Genomic DNA, 15372 nt, shown 5'->3' with positions numbered 1-15372 from the left:
GAGATCAGTTGCCAAAGTTGCAAAATGAAGAATGTGTTCATGCAGTGTGAATATTGTTAATTGAGGAAACATGGATGCATCCTATTTTCAGAGCTGAGACTTGTCTTCCTGTCGCTATTCTGGACTTGATAACACAAAACCTACTGATATGATCAAATGGCACATTGAAGGCTACAGCTACAAGCCAATTTTGGAACTCACTAGTTCTTCAGTCTGTATTAGCATCAGGTGCTTTGTCCTGGCTGCAGCAGACAAACCATATGAACTGGGCTGCCCTTCAGCAAGCAGATTTTAGGAGTTTGGAGTCACAGGTTAACATTCACTTGAGACGAAGTGATGTGACAAAGCACTTATTGTGGAGCATCATCAGAAGGCAAAGGTGTCTTGGGTGGGCTTTCTTAAGTGATGGGTATGAGTATAGTGCTATGTGGTATATTTTCTGGTGATCAGGAAGGACATACAAATTTCCGATAAATTTTACAGTTACTGGAAGACTAGCAGAAGGTTAAATCAAGGAGGAGATGAGGCAGAGTGATCTGAATTGCTTTTTAATGTATCAGGCAGCGCTGGCCTGTCAAAGAGGGGCTGTATCTTGCAAAGTAGTGACATAAGAAGCATTGACTGGCAGCTTTACTCTAGGTCTCCCATGAAATGTTCAGCTAAAGAGGTTCGTTTGACCCTTGAAATATTAGCAGGATCAGGAAAGTGACTTTTACAATCACGTACTTTCTGCAGTTTTATCTGGTGACTTTTAAAAAGTCTAAGAAAAAACCAGAAAGGACAGAGAGGGCTCAGTTGTCAGAGTGGTTAGTGAAAATGCTTCTGAGCTTCCAGCGTCTTACACTCCTTAAAACTAAAGCTGAGATATTGTTTTTAGAGTGCTCAAGCACCTTTGGGAAGACAAAATGCCCAAACAGAACTCAAGGCTAGACCCTGAAACCAAATTGAAGCTGTGAATTAGGTCCTCATTTCTGACAGATAATTAACCGTTGTAGTAAACTGTGGAATTGATTGGTTCTTTCTTCATATCCAAATAGGATGCCTTTATGAAAGATGCTCTAGTGAGCTGCTGCTTTGGGATTACACAATGTAAGGGTAGTGCTGTAAAACACACCAGCCTGTGATATGTGGAAGTTCAGATACGCTGATCTAGTGACTTGTAGTTACACAAATGGGCTAAAGACTTGATCAAAGGTCTCATTTCGCATTTGAAACTTAACAAAATAATTCTTGATCTCTGTGCTTCAGGCTTGTGTTTTTGCATTGAGAGAATTACCTCTGTACATGAGCCTTAAGTCTACTGAAATGTATCAATGCAGCAATTAAACTGGACTGCCCTGAGACCTATTTTGAGTTGTTGCCACTCTTGAGAGCAGGGGGCAGAGCAGAGATTCATGGTGATGATGATGGGCTGCAACCTTCTCATCTTTGTGCAGCCACAGTCACGAACGTAGTCTGTGAGTACAGGCCAGAGCTGAGGAGCTGTGCTGCAGGGGAGCATGGGGAAATCTCTACCGAGCTTGGACTGCTGCTCAAAATGTCGCATTTGTTGTTTATATCTTCACCTATACGTGCTTCGGTTTCCATACAGGAGCAGGGATTTTTCCCGTTGTGTTTTAGAATTGCAGTGGCTTCATAGTAAGTTGCAATGGCAAAGAAAAGCTCGAGTGACTTCAGAGAGGTGGTTTTTTTTTTTTTTCAGTCATATTCCTTGTTTAAAAAATCATTCTTTCCTGAATTGGTTTTGCTCAGCCTCCATGTTTAGTTGTGGAGCTGATAGATGGGAGCACAAAATCCATGCTGGAAGATGGCCTCAAACTTGGAGAAGGATTAAGTAGGCTGTTTATTTCAGCAAAGCTTCTCTATTGTGGTAACTAACATCAAGTACAGACAGCGCAAGGAAGTATTGTTGTGGTGCTGGTGTTCTTCTGTGCTGGCCTTGGGGATGCTGGAGTCTTTAGGTCAGGACATCAAGGCACACTTAGACGTTAGAGGTTCTGCTTACCTGCTTCCAGGGTCTGGCACCCTGCAATTTGAACACAGCACTTCGTGTGTGAAGGTGGAGCAGGAACTGACTCTTAGGGTGCCCTTGGGGAGGAACCTGTCAGAGGAGCAGGGCTGTGCCCCAGCAGGGCGGCTGTGCTGAACTGTGGCTCCTCTTGGAGGTGGAAGAGAACATGACCTTGAACAGCTAGCTTCCATTTCTGTGAAATGGCTAAAATCACTTAGAAGCAAAGGGATGATTGATGATGTGTTGAAAGCCTTTTAATGAAACCAGGAAGGCCGTCAATACTTGATGTGGCTCTATTACTGGGTCAGGAAGAGCTGGTTTGAGGAAGGGTCTGAAAAAGCACAGCCCATTCTGCAGCTCATAGCAGCTGCCCCAATAGGTACATGCAGATCATCTACAGGAGCTTCAGTTCAGTCTTTGCTCTTTTCATACTGACTCTTAATCCTGCCTGTTGAATAATGGCAGAGGTGTTTCGGGTGCAGTAAGTCATTAAGGTTTGTTGACGCTCAGGTTTGCCATTGCTGTTCAGGTTAAGCACCGTGTTTACTCCTGCTCTTCTGGGCTGCTTCTGCTCAGGCAAGATCTTTGATGGTTTTATAGTAAAGATAGTTTGGAAAGAGCTTGGATATAGTCATTTTCCAGTGGCAGTCTGCAATCAAAATACTTGGCAATATTTGCCAGTTTTTATTTTGAAATATCTTTTGACAGTTGGAAGGCTTCAGTATGAACATGTGATTTGTTACAGTTTTTCCTGCTGAATTCTTGCATGCCAGAGTTGGGCTTGAAATCTTGAGTTTTGTCCAAATGAAGTGTTTGATCAAATTAGAGAAATATGCAATTTTCTTGGAGGGTTAAGATCATAGAGTATCACTTGGAATTTGAAACAAAGCCAGATTTTTAAATTTTGAAATCCTTCATAAGAGATCTTCAATTCTGTTCTAATTTTAATCATCTTTCTTGCTGAGTATCACAGTGTGGCTTGTCTGCAAAGCCAAATATAGATCTGCCCTTTAGGAAGCATTCTGGTTTCTTTAGTTGTTGTTTTTTTTGTGGTTTGTTGTGGGTTATTATTATTATGTTTTTTGGAGAGACATTTCTGCAGTTTTCTCTTTTTCATATCATAGGTATGGTGCCAAGCATTGGCGCTCTCAAACTGATAAGTGTTGTTGCTCATTAGCGTCGAATGCCGCAGCCCGTATCGCTTTTACTGTGTCCCTCAGCTAGCACATGTTAGCTGTTAAAGCAGCAGTTAATCCCTTTGATAGCGGATGGGTTCTGTGACCATCTGACCTGGTATTTCAAATAATAATCAGAATTCTCTAATGGCTTGCGTGGCTTAATTCCAGTAGGAGTCTTGCTACAGACAAGGAAATTTTGCCATGGAAGCTAACTTATATAGAAAGCTAATGGAGAGGAATGCTTTCTAAATGCAGTCAGGAAAGTGACTTAAGCAAGTGCAGCGTGGGTGAAGGGAAGGCACAGTTTGGTAGATGAATAATGGGCAGCATGGTTGTTTCATGTTGTGCTAATAGGCCTTCAGCAGCAACTTCAGCTGGGTCTGCTGTTTCACCTGGCAGCACTGCGTCAGGCTAGAGCAGTGTCTGACCTGGGTTACGGTGTCACAAGTTTCACACTGTGAATCCCTCAATGCTAATTTTGCATATACTCAGAATGAATGCAAGCCAAGGTAACTGAAGTCATGCTGATCTATTTTTTCCTTTTTAAGTGTGGGAAATCTGCCATATCATTCACAGTACATACAGTAGTTATTGGCAGCTTTTAACTTCGCAGTAGTGACCTGTATGCATGCAGAATGCCTTCTTTTTTCCTTTTTATTTTTCCCCAGTATATGCCTTCCCTATTTCCCAAAATGCATAAATTGAAGAATTTTCCCTTCTTAATGTATGGCAGCGCTGTTACCTCAAACATTTCTAGTGCTGAGATGATGCTGTGACAGCTGGTTCGTAGCAACACAATGGGGGAGATGTACCTCCTTGCATAAAGACACAGCAGAGGTGAAATGGAGCAGGAAGAGTAGGGATCTGCTGGCTGCAGCGAGTGGACCAGGTGGAAGAGTCACCTGCAGCCTTTGAAATTAAGACCTACAGGGAATTGAGGAAAAGTCAAGCATCTTAATACAAGTAGCTAGCATTGATGTTGTTTTGTTTTTTTTTTTGCCTATGCAAGTGTAGTAGTAAAATGTCGATTGAAGATTCCAGCAGCCTTGTAATGCTTTGAAGGTGTAGACACTGGAGCAAATCTGAATCAGTGGTGATTTCCTTTTTGACTGGGGAGGCTGTTACAACTGATGTGCCTCCCCAGTGTGCAGTTGTAGGTCGGCCATTACAAAAGAAAAAGGGCAACATTCAGCTCGCAGAGGAAGGTTCAGGCCTCATGACTGCTTGCAGATCCTCTGCCACCTGTTTGATATCACATAACAGATGAGAAACCATGGCTTTTTATTTTTGCATTGTTTTCTTAAGAGCCTTGAAGAACATGTTAAAACTTTCAAAGCATAAAAAGACATCAGTAATAGAGTGCTGTAGGAGTTGGGGCTTTTTCTTTGTCTTATTTGATGGGAAAACATCAGCAATTAATTCTGAAATGCTTGATGCTCCACTGCTTCTTAGATTGGAGAACCATTTGTAAACAGCAAATGCGCTCCACTGGCCTCGCCTTCAGTAACACCTGTAAAAAGAACAGAGCAGAAAAAAGAAATGTGGGTGTAAGTTACAAACCCAAAGCTTTGAGGGAGCAGCAAGCATAGGTATATATGTCAGGTGTGATGGTGGGTGAGAGTAGGAATTTGACAAGAAAATAATTCTCTCATTCTTCGTGTAGCACAGGAATGTGCTCCCAAAGCATAGTTTTGTCCTTCGGCTGCCAGTTCAGCTGAATGGTTGTTGTCAATATCTGACTGAAGCTTGGGGCAGCATAAAGATGTGCAAAAATCCAAAGCTACAAACAAAATGAAACCTCCAAAGTCTCCACCTAAAATGAAAACAATCCTGCGGCACATTCAGTGGTTCTGAGAACTCTTGCTGTGGGCAGGTGACTTGACAAGCTATCACTTGTCGGCTGGGCTGTGATTAATTGAGCCCCAGTTCTCTTCTTGTCCTCACTGTTGCAAAATGAACTATGAATCCAGGTGAACTGGTGAGCTTAGAGTTTGGCATTACCCTTTGCATTCACAACAGATTTAAAACTCACACCTGCCTGTCATCAGTAGGTCAGCTGATAACTTGTTCAGCTGCAATAAATTGCTTCTCATCACTCCCCCCTTAAATACTGAGAGTAGATTTGTGAGATCCACTGAGGTCTGGCCGGAGGGAGCTGGGGTTTTCAGGGCAGCAGATCTAGTTAAGGGAACTAAATAGATGGGTGCGCGTGAGGTCCAGCATAGCAGTTACATGCCTGTGATGAGATGAAGCTCTCCACTGGTCCATAAACCAGTTACCCTGTCTAGGGAAAACAGAATCTTAATCAACTACAGATCCCCTAGGCTTTCAGAGAGGAAATAAATACCATCACAAGAACATTGTGCATTCAGCTGCAGTGGTGTTTGGCTGTGTAGCTTACCTTGGCACTGAAAGCTGACTTTCCTGGGTGATGTGTGTGATGTCGTACTGAGGGCATGGCATACACTCCAGAGTTGGCAGGGATTGTCATCAGTCTGTCTTTTGGTCTTGGTCCTGGGTTTGGCACAGACAAAGAGAAGGGCGTTGCTGTGGCGGCTTCCATCGGGCATTTCCCAGCAAAGGTGATTCTCATTTGCACCTGTCTGGCGTGGAAATACTGTGAGCTTTACAGCATCTTGTATCTTCAGAGCTTTGGACTGTAAATACAGGTTTTGTTCTACGTGGTAGCAGGTAGTGTCTGAGCAGTTAAGGCTGTGAATTCTGTTTAGATGATTACATGGCTGTGCAGGTGCAGCTATAGCTGACACTTACTGTAATTAAGTTAATTAAATATCATTGTGGGACTCAACTTCATTTCCTTCCTGAAGTAGGTTTGCTTGCAGTTGATTCTTAGGCAGTGTTCCTTCCTCTCTTTCTCTCAGTGTGACTTGATATCCCAGCTGCTTCACAGCTCGATTGTGTTGTTTGTTCAGACAAATGCAGGTGCCTCAGTACCTTCCTTTCCCTCTGGGACTTCTGTCACAGGCACAGGACTTATGAGGAGCCAGGTGAATAAGGTTATGTTTTGTTATCTGAAGAGAGATTTCTCTTTGCTGCCGTAATGTGCAATTAGGATGCTGAGGGCCACATGCAGTACCTGCAGGCTCCCATCAGATGAGATGAAGGGAATAAGAGTCATTTCCACATTCTCTAGATAACATGGGGCTGATGGCATGTGTTGACTATTTTAATCAGACTGGCAGCCATCCTTGTTGCCTTTCTCAGAGAATTTTAAAAGGTCCTGGTGGGGTGATTTATAAACTTGTTAAATTTTACACTTTGGTATGTTTGGAAGCTGATGCATGCACTGCTCATGGTATTCTGCACTGAATGTGGCATCCAATAAGCCTGATTTTCTGCTTTCCTTAAAGTTAAGCATCCTGTGATAAGATACTAATTAAGTTACTGATGGGCATAAAACTAATTTAAAATATTGAAATTCTTGATTCTGTTTGAGGTTTTGCAGTATCTTGTGCCTCAGGAGGCTTGGATGGAAGTCTGTAATGTGAATTATAAAACAATGGGAAGATGCTGACCCACTGAGAGGGGCTGCTGAGAATAAATATTTGCCAAAAGTTCTTTACCTGTGGTCCTCACAGAGGAGGTGGCTCCACAAACCTGTCTGATAAACCACTTTAAAATGCTTCTTTTCTTGATTTCTCTTGTAAATTATATGATCAAGACAAGAAATTTACTCCTTATCAAGTCATAGCTTAGTTGTAGAGGAGCAGGCCATGACAGACCAGCAGACGAATGAGAAGAGAGATCCAGTTAGTGCCCTGTGCTTCAGCAGATACTTCCATTCCCAATGCGCAGGCAAAATTTTCTACTTTGTCATTCCTATTAGTTAAACTAGCTGCACTGTTGGTTATGTATAATACCGAATTTTGATGCCTACTTATTGTGAAAAGCAAACAGATACGCGTGTAGACTATGACTGAGCTAATGGATACACTTGGGAGAGTCTCACAAGAGCGATTCCAGTGGTGCTTTGGCTGTGTGAAAACGTGAATCGATGTGATGCCACTGTCCCATAAGAGTTAACTGCTCACCCATGAAAACTTCCTTAGAAAAGAAGCCGAAGTTGAAGTGGTTTAGGTGTGAGGATGGAGGTATTCGATTTGCTTGGCTTAAATGTGTGGATGTGAACTCTGAGAAGATCAGCACGTCCTGCTAGAAAGATACCAGGTTAGTACCCAATAAGTGGCAGAAAGGTACACTGCAGAGCTGCGTGCGGGGTCATAAATCACATCCTCTGCTTCTTTCCCCACTGAACGGGGCTCGGTAAAACAGTGCAGGGAACTGCTGGAAGCTTTTGTCCCTCCTTATTAAATAAATAGACCACGTATCTCCCTCTGCCGTGGAGTCTGTCATCACGATCAATAGGTTTTGGTGTGGCAGAACTGAGCAGGTGTAGCTGGCTTATTTCTTCTGTGAAATTACAGAAGTGCTGACTCAGATGTTTTCTGTAAGCTGTAAAGCAAGTGCTTTTGACTAAAATACCCTTTTGTCTTGGATTCTTCCCTGCAGTTTTTTTATTGTGTCTGGAAGATGCCTCCTCCTGTGAGTTGTGGTCTTTCAGCCTAATGTCAGTACTCATTAAAGTATAGGAGCAGGAGAAATTTAACAGACTAAAGTTAAACCACAGCAGAAGGAAGAATTTAGTGAACCATTCCAGGGAGTTTGCTTGGGTTTAATTGGCACTCATAGCTTAGGTATGGCAGGTAGGTATGCTTTACAGCAATGCCTCATGGACATGTGATAAAATAATCTAAACCCTCTCACCTCCTGCCAGGTGGAGCTGTACATACAGAGTAACTCAATCTAATTGTTGCAGGCACCGAACAGATGGGGTTTTACTGCCTCGAGTGCTGGGTGTGCATGAAAGAGCAATGCCAGCAGGATCCTTGCCCCAAACAAAAGCTTGCTGAGACACAGCTTGCTGCAGGAAGACAGGCTGCTGGATGGGAGCTTTTGCACAGCTCTCAGCAACCCGGGTTGTGATGGGGGGGAGGAAGGTGGTTTGTTCATTTTGGTCCCTGGGTGTAATTTACTTGCTGCCTTGTGCTTGAGTGGTTTTCAACATACCGCATAGTAAAACACTGAGCCTGCTTCATTTTGTTGGTTTGAAACACTGCAGAGGCAATTGTTCTGACTCCCATTTTGTGAAGAGAGAAGCTAAGGTGTGAAGGGGTCAATATCAGCCAGGTATTGCTGCTGCTTTGTTCACCATAGCAGGATGTAGGAAGAAATGAGCTTGTGGTGCTGTCCTGGTTGTACAAGAAGTGTTTGGGTACACGTACGCTTTATGTCAGGCTCTGCATGCTGGGCCGGCAGAGCGGGTGCAAAGGCCAGGTTCATGCAGTGAGTGATAGCTCAGCATTCCTCTCTCCTTAATGAGCTTTGCAACTCTTCTGTTCTTCCTCTAGCCTACTTTCAGCACCTCCCGAGTGCTTAATTTCACTTCTCAGGACAAGAGGACGGTGTGGTCTTCTGGGACTCTGGAAATGTAGCTGCCGTCAAGCAGGAGTGGGTATTAGACAGCTCATCTGCAATAGCGTGATGGGGAGATTTTGGAGGTCAGAGAAAACGTGCAGGAGTGCTGCCTGTCTGAGCAGGGTGATTTTGCTTTCTCTGCACACTGGATCCAGACTGCGAGGTTAGGGCGGGCAGGGTACACAGTTTTCTGCTGTGCACGTGGACTAGAGGATGTTGTTACAACTACTGGCAAATCAAAGTGCGGAATCGATTAAATCTCTTCTTTCCATGCATGCCACATCAGTTTTCACAGGAGCCCTATGCTGTCAGCACACCTCATCATCAGAAGTTGTCTCTTAATGTTTCACCCTCAGCTTTTCCAAAGGGCGGCACCGTTCTGTTTATTGAGTGGCCCTGGGCAGCCTGACCTACGTGGTGATTCCCCCACATCTCACCTTCCAGCCCATCCATTTTTGAGGCAGAAGGCCAGCAGCAGTCAGCTGAAGACTGCCCAGTTGTAGCTGGCTCAAGCAGCCAATGCAGAAACCTTTGGCTGCCAGAGCTTTGCAGTTTGCAGAAGACGGGTTGCCCTGTGATCAGCTGATATTGCACTGATCGCCTCTGTGCTGCACTCTTCACCTCTCTTTTTCTTGATCCTATCTCTGTCTCCTTTTCCCCGATTCTGTGCTTCTTCATTCAGTGCCTTGGTTTGGTTTTTCTTTTTCAATCCTTGGTTTATCTCTAGCTAAAATCTTTCACAACCCAGCACCATTGTGTTTTCTTTGCCACTGCATTTTTTTCCCATTTTCTGAGCTTTCCCTCTTCTCTTGCATTTGAGACCATCAGCTCTCCTGGGACAGAGGCTTCCTACCACTGTTTGTACAGCGCCAGTTTCAGTGGGACCCACTTTAACTGTCTAATAACATGATTAATACAGCTAATACAAATAAATGCTTCTTTGGTGCCCAGGTTCCTAAATCAGGGTGGAACACTTCAGCTTTTTCCTGCAGTTGTTCCCGTCTTCCCAAAGAAATATATGCAGAGAGAAGTATGCAATATATGCATAAATAAATGCAAGTGTCTTGAAAAAAATACGGGTTCGTATGCATCTTTTCATGCCTTCTGGCACTGTGGCATCCAGGTAGCTTGCTCCCTTGGAGCTGCACGGACTGATGAGAGAATGTGATTTCTGAGAGCACAGGCAGGGCTATTGTGCCATTGTTTTACCCCCTTCTGCCCGCTGAACTTCCTTCCTCATCCAGCAATGATCTCTCCTCTTGCTGGTAAATGCTCAAGTGCGAATCCATCAGAGGAGGCACCGCTGTTGGACTGACATCCCTCTGGAGCTGCTGAGTTCTCTGGTCCCCGGGGATCTGTGTCCTGAAAGCATTCTGCGGTTTGCCTGACAAATGGCAGGCAGTCCCACCAGGAGCTGGGCTGTGCAAATAAGTGCGTGCGTTCACTAGCAGAGCCCGTGGGGCACTGTGATGTTTTGTCTTCCAGATGACATTTTACCATTTCCTTGCTGTGTTGAAGATGCTAGTGTTTTCTGGATACCAAACAAAGGTTTCCTTTCTTTTCCTTTTTTTTCATCGTTGATACAAAAATCTGGTAGCACAACCTATCAGAAATCCCTTATAAGAGCTTTAACCACTCCTTTTCCTTCCCTGAAGATACTGTGTGCTGGCTGATAGCCCTACAATCAAGGCAGTCACGGTGTAAAAATAAAACAGTGCCAAGGCTCAGCTGTTTGGCGCTGGTGTGCGAAGTGCTGATGGCAAAGCCGCTGTTCTATTGTCCATAAGGGGGAGACTGTGCCTGAAAGCTGCGCTCCCCTGGTGTCTCCAGGAACACATGCCTGGAGTGGCAGCTCTGCAAAGTGAAATTCCAGCTGTTTGCAGCAGCCCAGGAGGCCAGTTGCCTAGAAGTACACCGCGGGGACAGCACGACTTTCAGGAGATGGAGGAGTGGCAGGGGTGGATCAGAGCAGTTTATGCAGAAGGGCTCCGTTACTGCTGCGTACAAGTGGAATTTCTTGTTGCAGGTGTGAGAAGGAGCTGTGCCACATGCTGAGCCCGGCCTCCACGGTGCGTGCTTGGCAGTGAGAACCTGGCTGTGCAGAAGCAGCGCACAAAACAAACCCTTCGTGCTCCTCTTCCCCAGGCTGCCTGTGGGCTCAGGGAAGCAGCTCTGCAAAGTCAGGTTGGGAAGGAATTCTTCCTAGTGAGAGAGTTCTTTGAACCGAATTAAACGGCTCATCTTCTTCTAGTTGCTGAAGAGTTGTCCTTATCCCTTCAGCGAAGGGAGGAGGGAGGCTTGAATTCTTTCTCCTCTTTAATGTCTGTTGTTTCTCACTGTGGTGGCAGCTGGTTGCTGGGTTGGCTCTCCCTGGGTGAATCCCAGCTGTGCTCGCAGGTGCCGCTCCACTAGCTCAGATCCGAGCGGGGACGTGTGAGCAGGCGGCCCATGCTGAAGTGCTTCACAGCACTTGGATACAAATGAATGCTAAATCTGTTCCCTGGTAAACGTTGGAACCGTATGAGTGCACTGAACCCCACTGAGCTGCCAAACCTTCTGTCAAGCCAGAAGTTAAGTTGTTGTAAGTCTGCGTTCCTTTTTTTTTTTTTTTCAGTAGCTTGTAGTGTGTCCTGTAGGAGTGTAAATATGACTCCAGCCAAGCATGAAACATGCAACTTGAAAGCCCTGGCGTTCAGGAGGCTGGGTAATGGAGAGTGTGATTGTGACTCACAGGAGCTGTTCTCTTGTCAGGTTGCAATGGGAAGAGGCCAGGCACGTCTCTGCCTGCCTCTTTGCTCTGCTCTGGAGGGAGAGGGCATGCAGCAGCCTGGCAGGGGCCCTCCGGGGTTTGCTTTGCTGATGTAGCTGTTGAGTTGAGTGAGACTGCGGAGCCCCCTGTGCTGAGTATGTACGGATGGGTAGGAGTAACCAGGTGAGGTGTCTGCCCCATGCACAGGCTAGGAACAGTGCGATGAATCTGCAGGTTCTTTTTTTTTTTTCCCCTCTTCTCCTCCTTCTCATCCCCTTAAAGAGGTAAGGATGTTTCCAAGCCAGTTTTCTTTCCACCAGTTCTGATTATCCATGGAATATCACTCATTCCTGAACTCAGTCACCAGCTTTTAGCTGTGATGAGGTCTTGAGAAAGTGGCTGAAAGCCTTTCTGGCAGGGGTAGAGCGAGGAGGAGCACATTAGAGTACAACAAAGGGAGCTGTGGTGAGTTTTTGTGCTGATGAACATGAGAATAAAAGCTCTGATGGCTGCTGTGGTGGTGATTTGGCCTGGCAAGTGTTCTCCAGGCACTGTCAGCACACATCTGCACCAGCACTGATGTGGGCTGCTCCCATCATGAGGCCAAACCTCGGCAGTGGGTCTCACCAGTGGGAGCCAGTCCAGTTGCAAACAGCAGCCTGGGGAGCCTTTACTGTCTGGCCATTTGTCTGCTCAGTTGCACCTGGAAAGCAGAGGAGAGGAAATATTCCGCCTGCAGCTTTTTGGGTTTTTTTTTCCAATTTTTCTTTTCACCTATCTGAAGATCCACCTGGAAGAGAGGGGGTTGTTCCAGTCAGAGACACAAAGCAGAGAAGTGCTGTGCCTGCTGCTGTGTTTGGGACACTGGCATATGTTATTGCTAGTGATGTAAATTGAGAGTGAGAACTGAAGTCATTGCGGTTGTTAAAGGGGAGTGGCTGCAATGATGGATGACCACAGGGAAGAGCTGACTACTTCAAACCAGGGTGGACATCTACCACAAAAAGCCACTAGCTTCGGCTTATCCAGCAATGAAGTTACATAAAGCAGAATGTCAGGCAGTGCTGATTTTGGACAGGATCAGGTGGTACAGTTCCTAAGCAGGATGGGGCAGCGCTCTCCAGGGTTGCTGTCCATGCTGGAACTGAGCAGTTTGCAGCCTGTTCCCAGCAGGGCAGTGACTCCTTCTGCCATTGCCACAGACGCAGTCTTGAACCTTCTGGGACAAATGGACCCACATGTAAGGTAGTGCCTCTGTTTGCATTTTCCAGTGAGCGTGTGACTCGATCAGCATAGGGCTCTCAGCCTGCAGCAGAGCAAATAGTGGAGTGCACTGAGGGAGAAGCTCTCCAAGAAGAGCTGTATGTGCACTGACTCAGGCTGGCAGGGAGTTTGTGCTGCATCCCTGAGCTGTTCCGGAGACCTGTGAAAATTTCCCTTCTTTGTTTCAGAGCCATCATCAACCACTTCAACCCGAAGATAGAGTCTTACGCTGCAGTGAATCACATATCACAGCTCTCTGAGGATCAGGTAAGCCAGGCTTGTGACCATCTCTTCATTCTGCTCTCTGAAATACAGGTATTGTGGAGTGCCCTGGGCTCACTGCGACTGATGATGTTGCAGCAGTATGAGGGCAAAGGTGGGGCTTTCTTGTTCCTGGTTCAGATCTGGGTGAGAGGAGGACAAAAAAGGCCTTAGCCAAATTTACTATTGCGTGCAGGCATCTTGGTCCTGTAAATGCAGAAGAAAGGGTAAGAATGATAAAAATAAGCCACTTTGTCAGCAAGTGTGGTTAGAGACTGAGAATCCCCGTGTGTAGAAAAGGGACGGGAAGCTTTTGCAGTGAACTTGCTTGTTGGAGAGGTGTTGGATATCTGCTGTGATACTGGGCACTTAGAACTTAGGCAACAGGTGGTGGAAATTTTCTAGGGTAATTGAATTCCATGTCCTGAACAGTTGCTTTAGATGGATTGGGGGGGGGGGGGGGGAAAAAAAGGGATTAAATTAAAAAAAAAAAAAAAAAAAGGTGGTAAGGTTAGGTTTCCCTTCCTTAATTTGACCTGCTTTCCTCTCTTCATGTCCTGCTTGTAGTGCATAAATGTGTAAATGTGGTTTCTTGAAAACAGGCTGCTGTGCAGGGTCTCACAAAGGGAAGAGATGGCCTATTTCCCAAAATAACGTATTTGGATTATATGTTAATCACTCTTGAAGAAGTGAATGACTGTAGGAGCTTGCGGTAGACAAAATGAAAAGAGCTGCCATAAAACTGGGGGGAACCAGCCAGAGACAGCTGTGTCGGGAGCTCGGCACCTCCTGGAGCAGAAGCTGTGTACGCAGTCCAGAGCAGACCTCACTTGAGTCATCCTGGATTGCTGCTTCCACTAATGTGGGGTCCTGTGCTTGTGTTTGTTAAAGGTCCTGACCACATCTTGCTCTACAACTCCTTTTTTCCTTCTCTTTCCCCACCCCCTGTCCAGAATACTTTTCATCGTTACTTGATGATATCCTCCTATGCCTCCCGCTAACCTTTCCATTTATTATCCCAATAGATCTGTAGTATATTACACCCCGAAGTCTCACAATGAATGCTGCGCTAATGCAGTGGGGAAAAAAAAAGAATGGACCCTACTGCTTTTTATTCTCTTCTTAATATAGCTGGCTAGAAGAACATTGGTTTTAATTTACTCAATTTTTCTGTATTGTTCTGCCCTTTTTAGTCACTGTACCCCCAGCTATGCTTTGTGAAGGCTTGTGTTATAAATCCTTGTTCACTGATGATCTACTGATTGCATCAACTCAGGCCTCTAAAAAAAGAAAAGCCTTTGATAGCCCAATTTAAAAGGAGGCTCAGATGGAAGGGAATTTTGCATACTGTTTAGGTTAGACTGAGAAAGGAAACGAGCTTTTCACTGTCAGCTCTGCATAGTTTTCATCCTCCAGCAGTTCAGGGAGGTCAAGTTAAATCCTTTCTTCCCTGTGTTACTCTTTAAATAAAATCTGTAGCAGCAGGCAGATAATGAAATCTGTGCTGATGCACGGAGCATTTTGAGGAAGATGATTAGGAAGTTGAAAGACATATTTCTCTTCTTCTTTTCTCTCCCTTCGTAGTTTCTCTCAACGTAGGGAGAACATCAAACAAAGCAAAACTGTAATAGGCCCCGGTGAACTGCAGAGGAATAACGGAGATGTCACTGTAGAGGGGCTGTGTGGTCTCAGTGAGGGTGTTTAGTCAGCTCTCTGCAATTTGCTGCACAAGAAGCAGGAGGGGAGGACTCACCTCTACTTCTCATGAGGCAGTGAGCTCAGGTCTGTGCTTTGGAGCGTGGTTTCCCTTCCGTCAGTCGCCATCCCATATGCTGAGAACATGGTAGGTGTTGGTAGATGGGCAGAGGTCAAGGCCGGAGCCTGGCTTGTTGTGAGACAAATGAGTTTGTTTTTTTGAGAAGTGTTAGTGGTCCAGCTTGGGGTGGGGGCATCAAGCTCGCTTCTTGGCCACTGCGGTCTCTTTTTTTTCCTTCCAGCTGTACCTCTGTATTCGCTTAATTCTCCTCCCCTCTTCTCTGCATAAATATTTCCTACACAAAATTGATCCTTCTTTCCAGTCCTGTTTTCTGAAGTATACAGCACAGAAACATTTAATAATTACATTTTAAATGTCACCATTAACTTGTGTATCCACATGCAGATACTACATTTGGGACTGCTGGTTTTCTCTGTTATTTGAGTAGTTTCAGGAGATTGACACTTCTTTCCCTGAGAACACTTGTTTTTACAATTATAAGGGCCAAACTCTTGTTTTAATGAAGTTTTCCTTCCCAGGAGCTAATCTTTGGCAGATTTTCACATGGCTGCTCCTACTCCTCTGTGGTATCTGAGCATCTTCTATTAATCAGGCAGGCATGGCTTTGGCATACCTCTGTCTGAGGGGGATTGTCCAG

General features: G+C 45.2%; 1 protein-coding gene across 4 annotated transcripts in view; it reads left to right on the top strand.

Moving 5' to 3' along the window:
* The window catches only part of C5H10orf76 (chromosome 5 C10orf76 homolog), a 108676-nt gene that overhangs the window by 67764 nt on the left and 25540 nt on the right, over window positions 1–15372 (top strand). For 3 of the 4 annotated variants that reach the window (XM_021400553.1, XM_021400551.1, XM_021400554.1), the window contains exon 24: window positions 12886–12964. In XM_021400553.1, coding sequence (XP_021256228.1) covers window positions 12886–12964 — 79 coding nt within the window. Of the gene's footprint in view, window positions 1–10711; window positions 10788–12885; window positions 12965–15372 lie in introns of those variants that run through there. The other variant, XM_021400555.1, reaches the window with a different exon arrangement.

Source organism: Numida meleagris, chromosome 5 (genome assembly GCF_002078875.1).
Source record: "Numida meleagris isolate 19003 breed g44 Domestic line chromosome 5, NumMel1.0, whole genome shotgun sequence".
Taxonomy (NCBI): domain Eukaryota; kingdom Metazoa; phylum Chordata; class Aves; order Galliformes; family Numididae; genus Numida; species Numida meleagris.
This window is presented reverse-complemented; position numbering and strand designations above follow the sequence as displayed.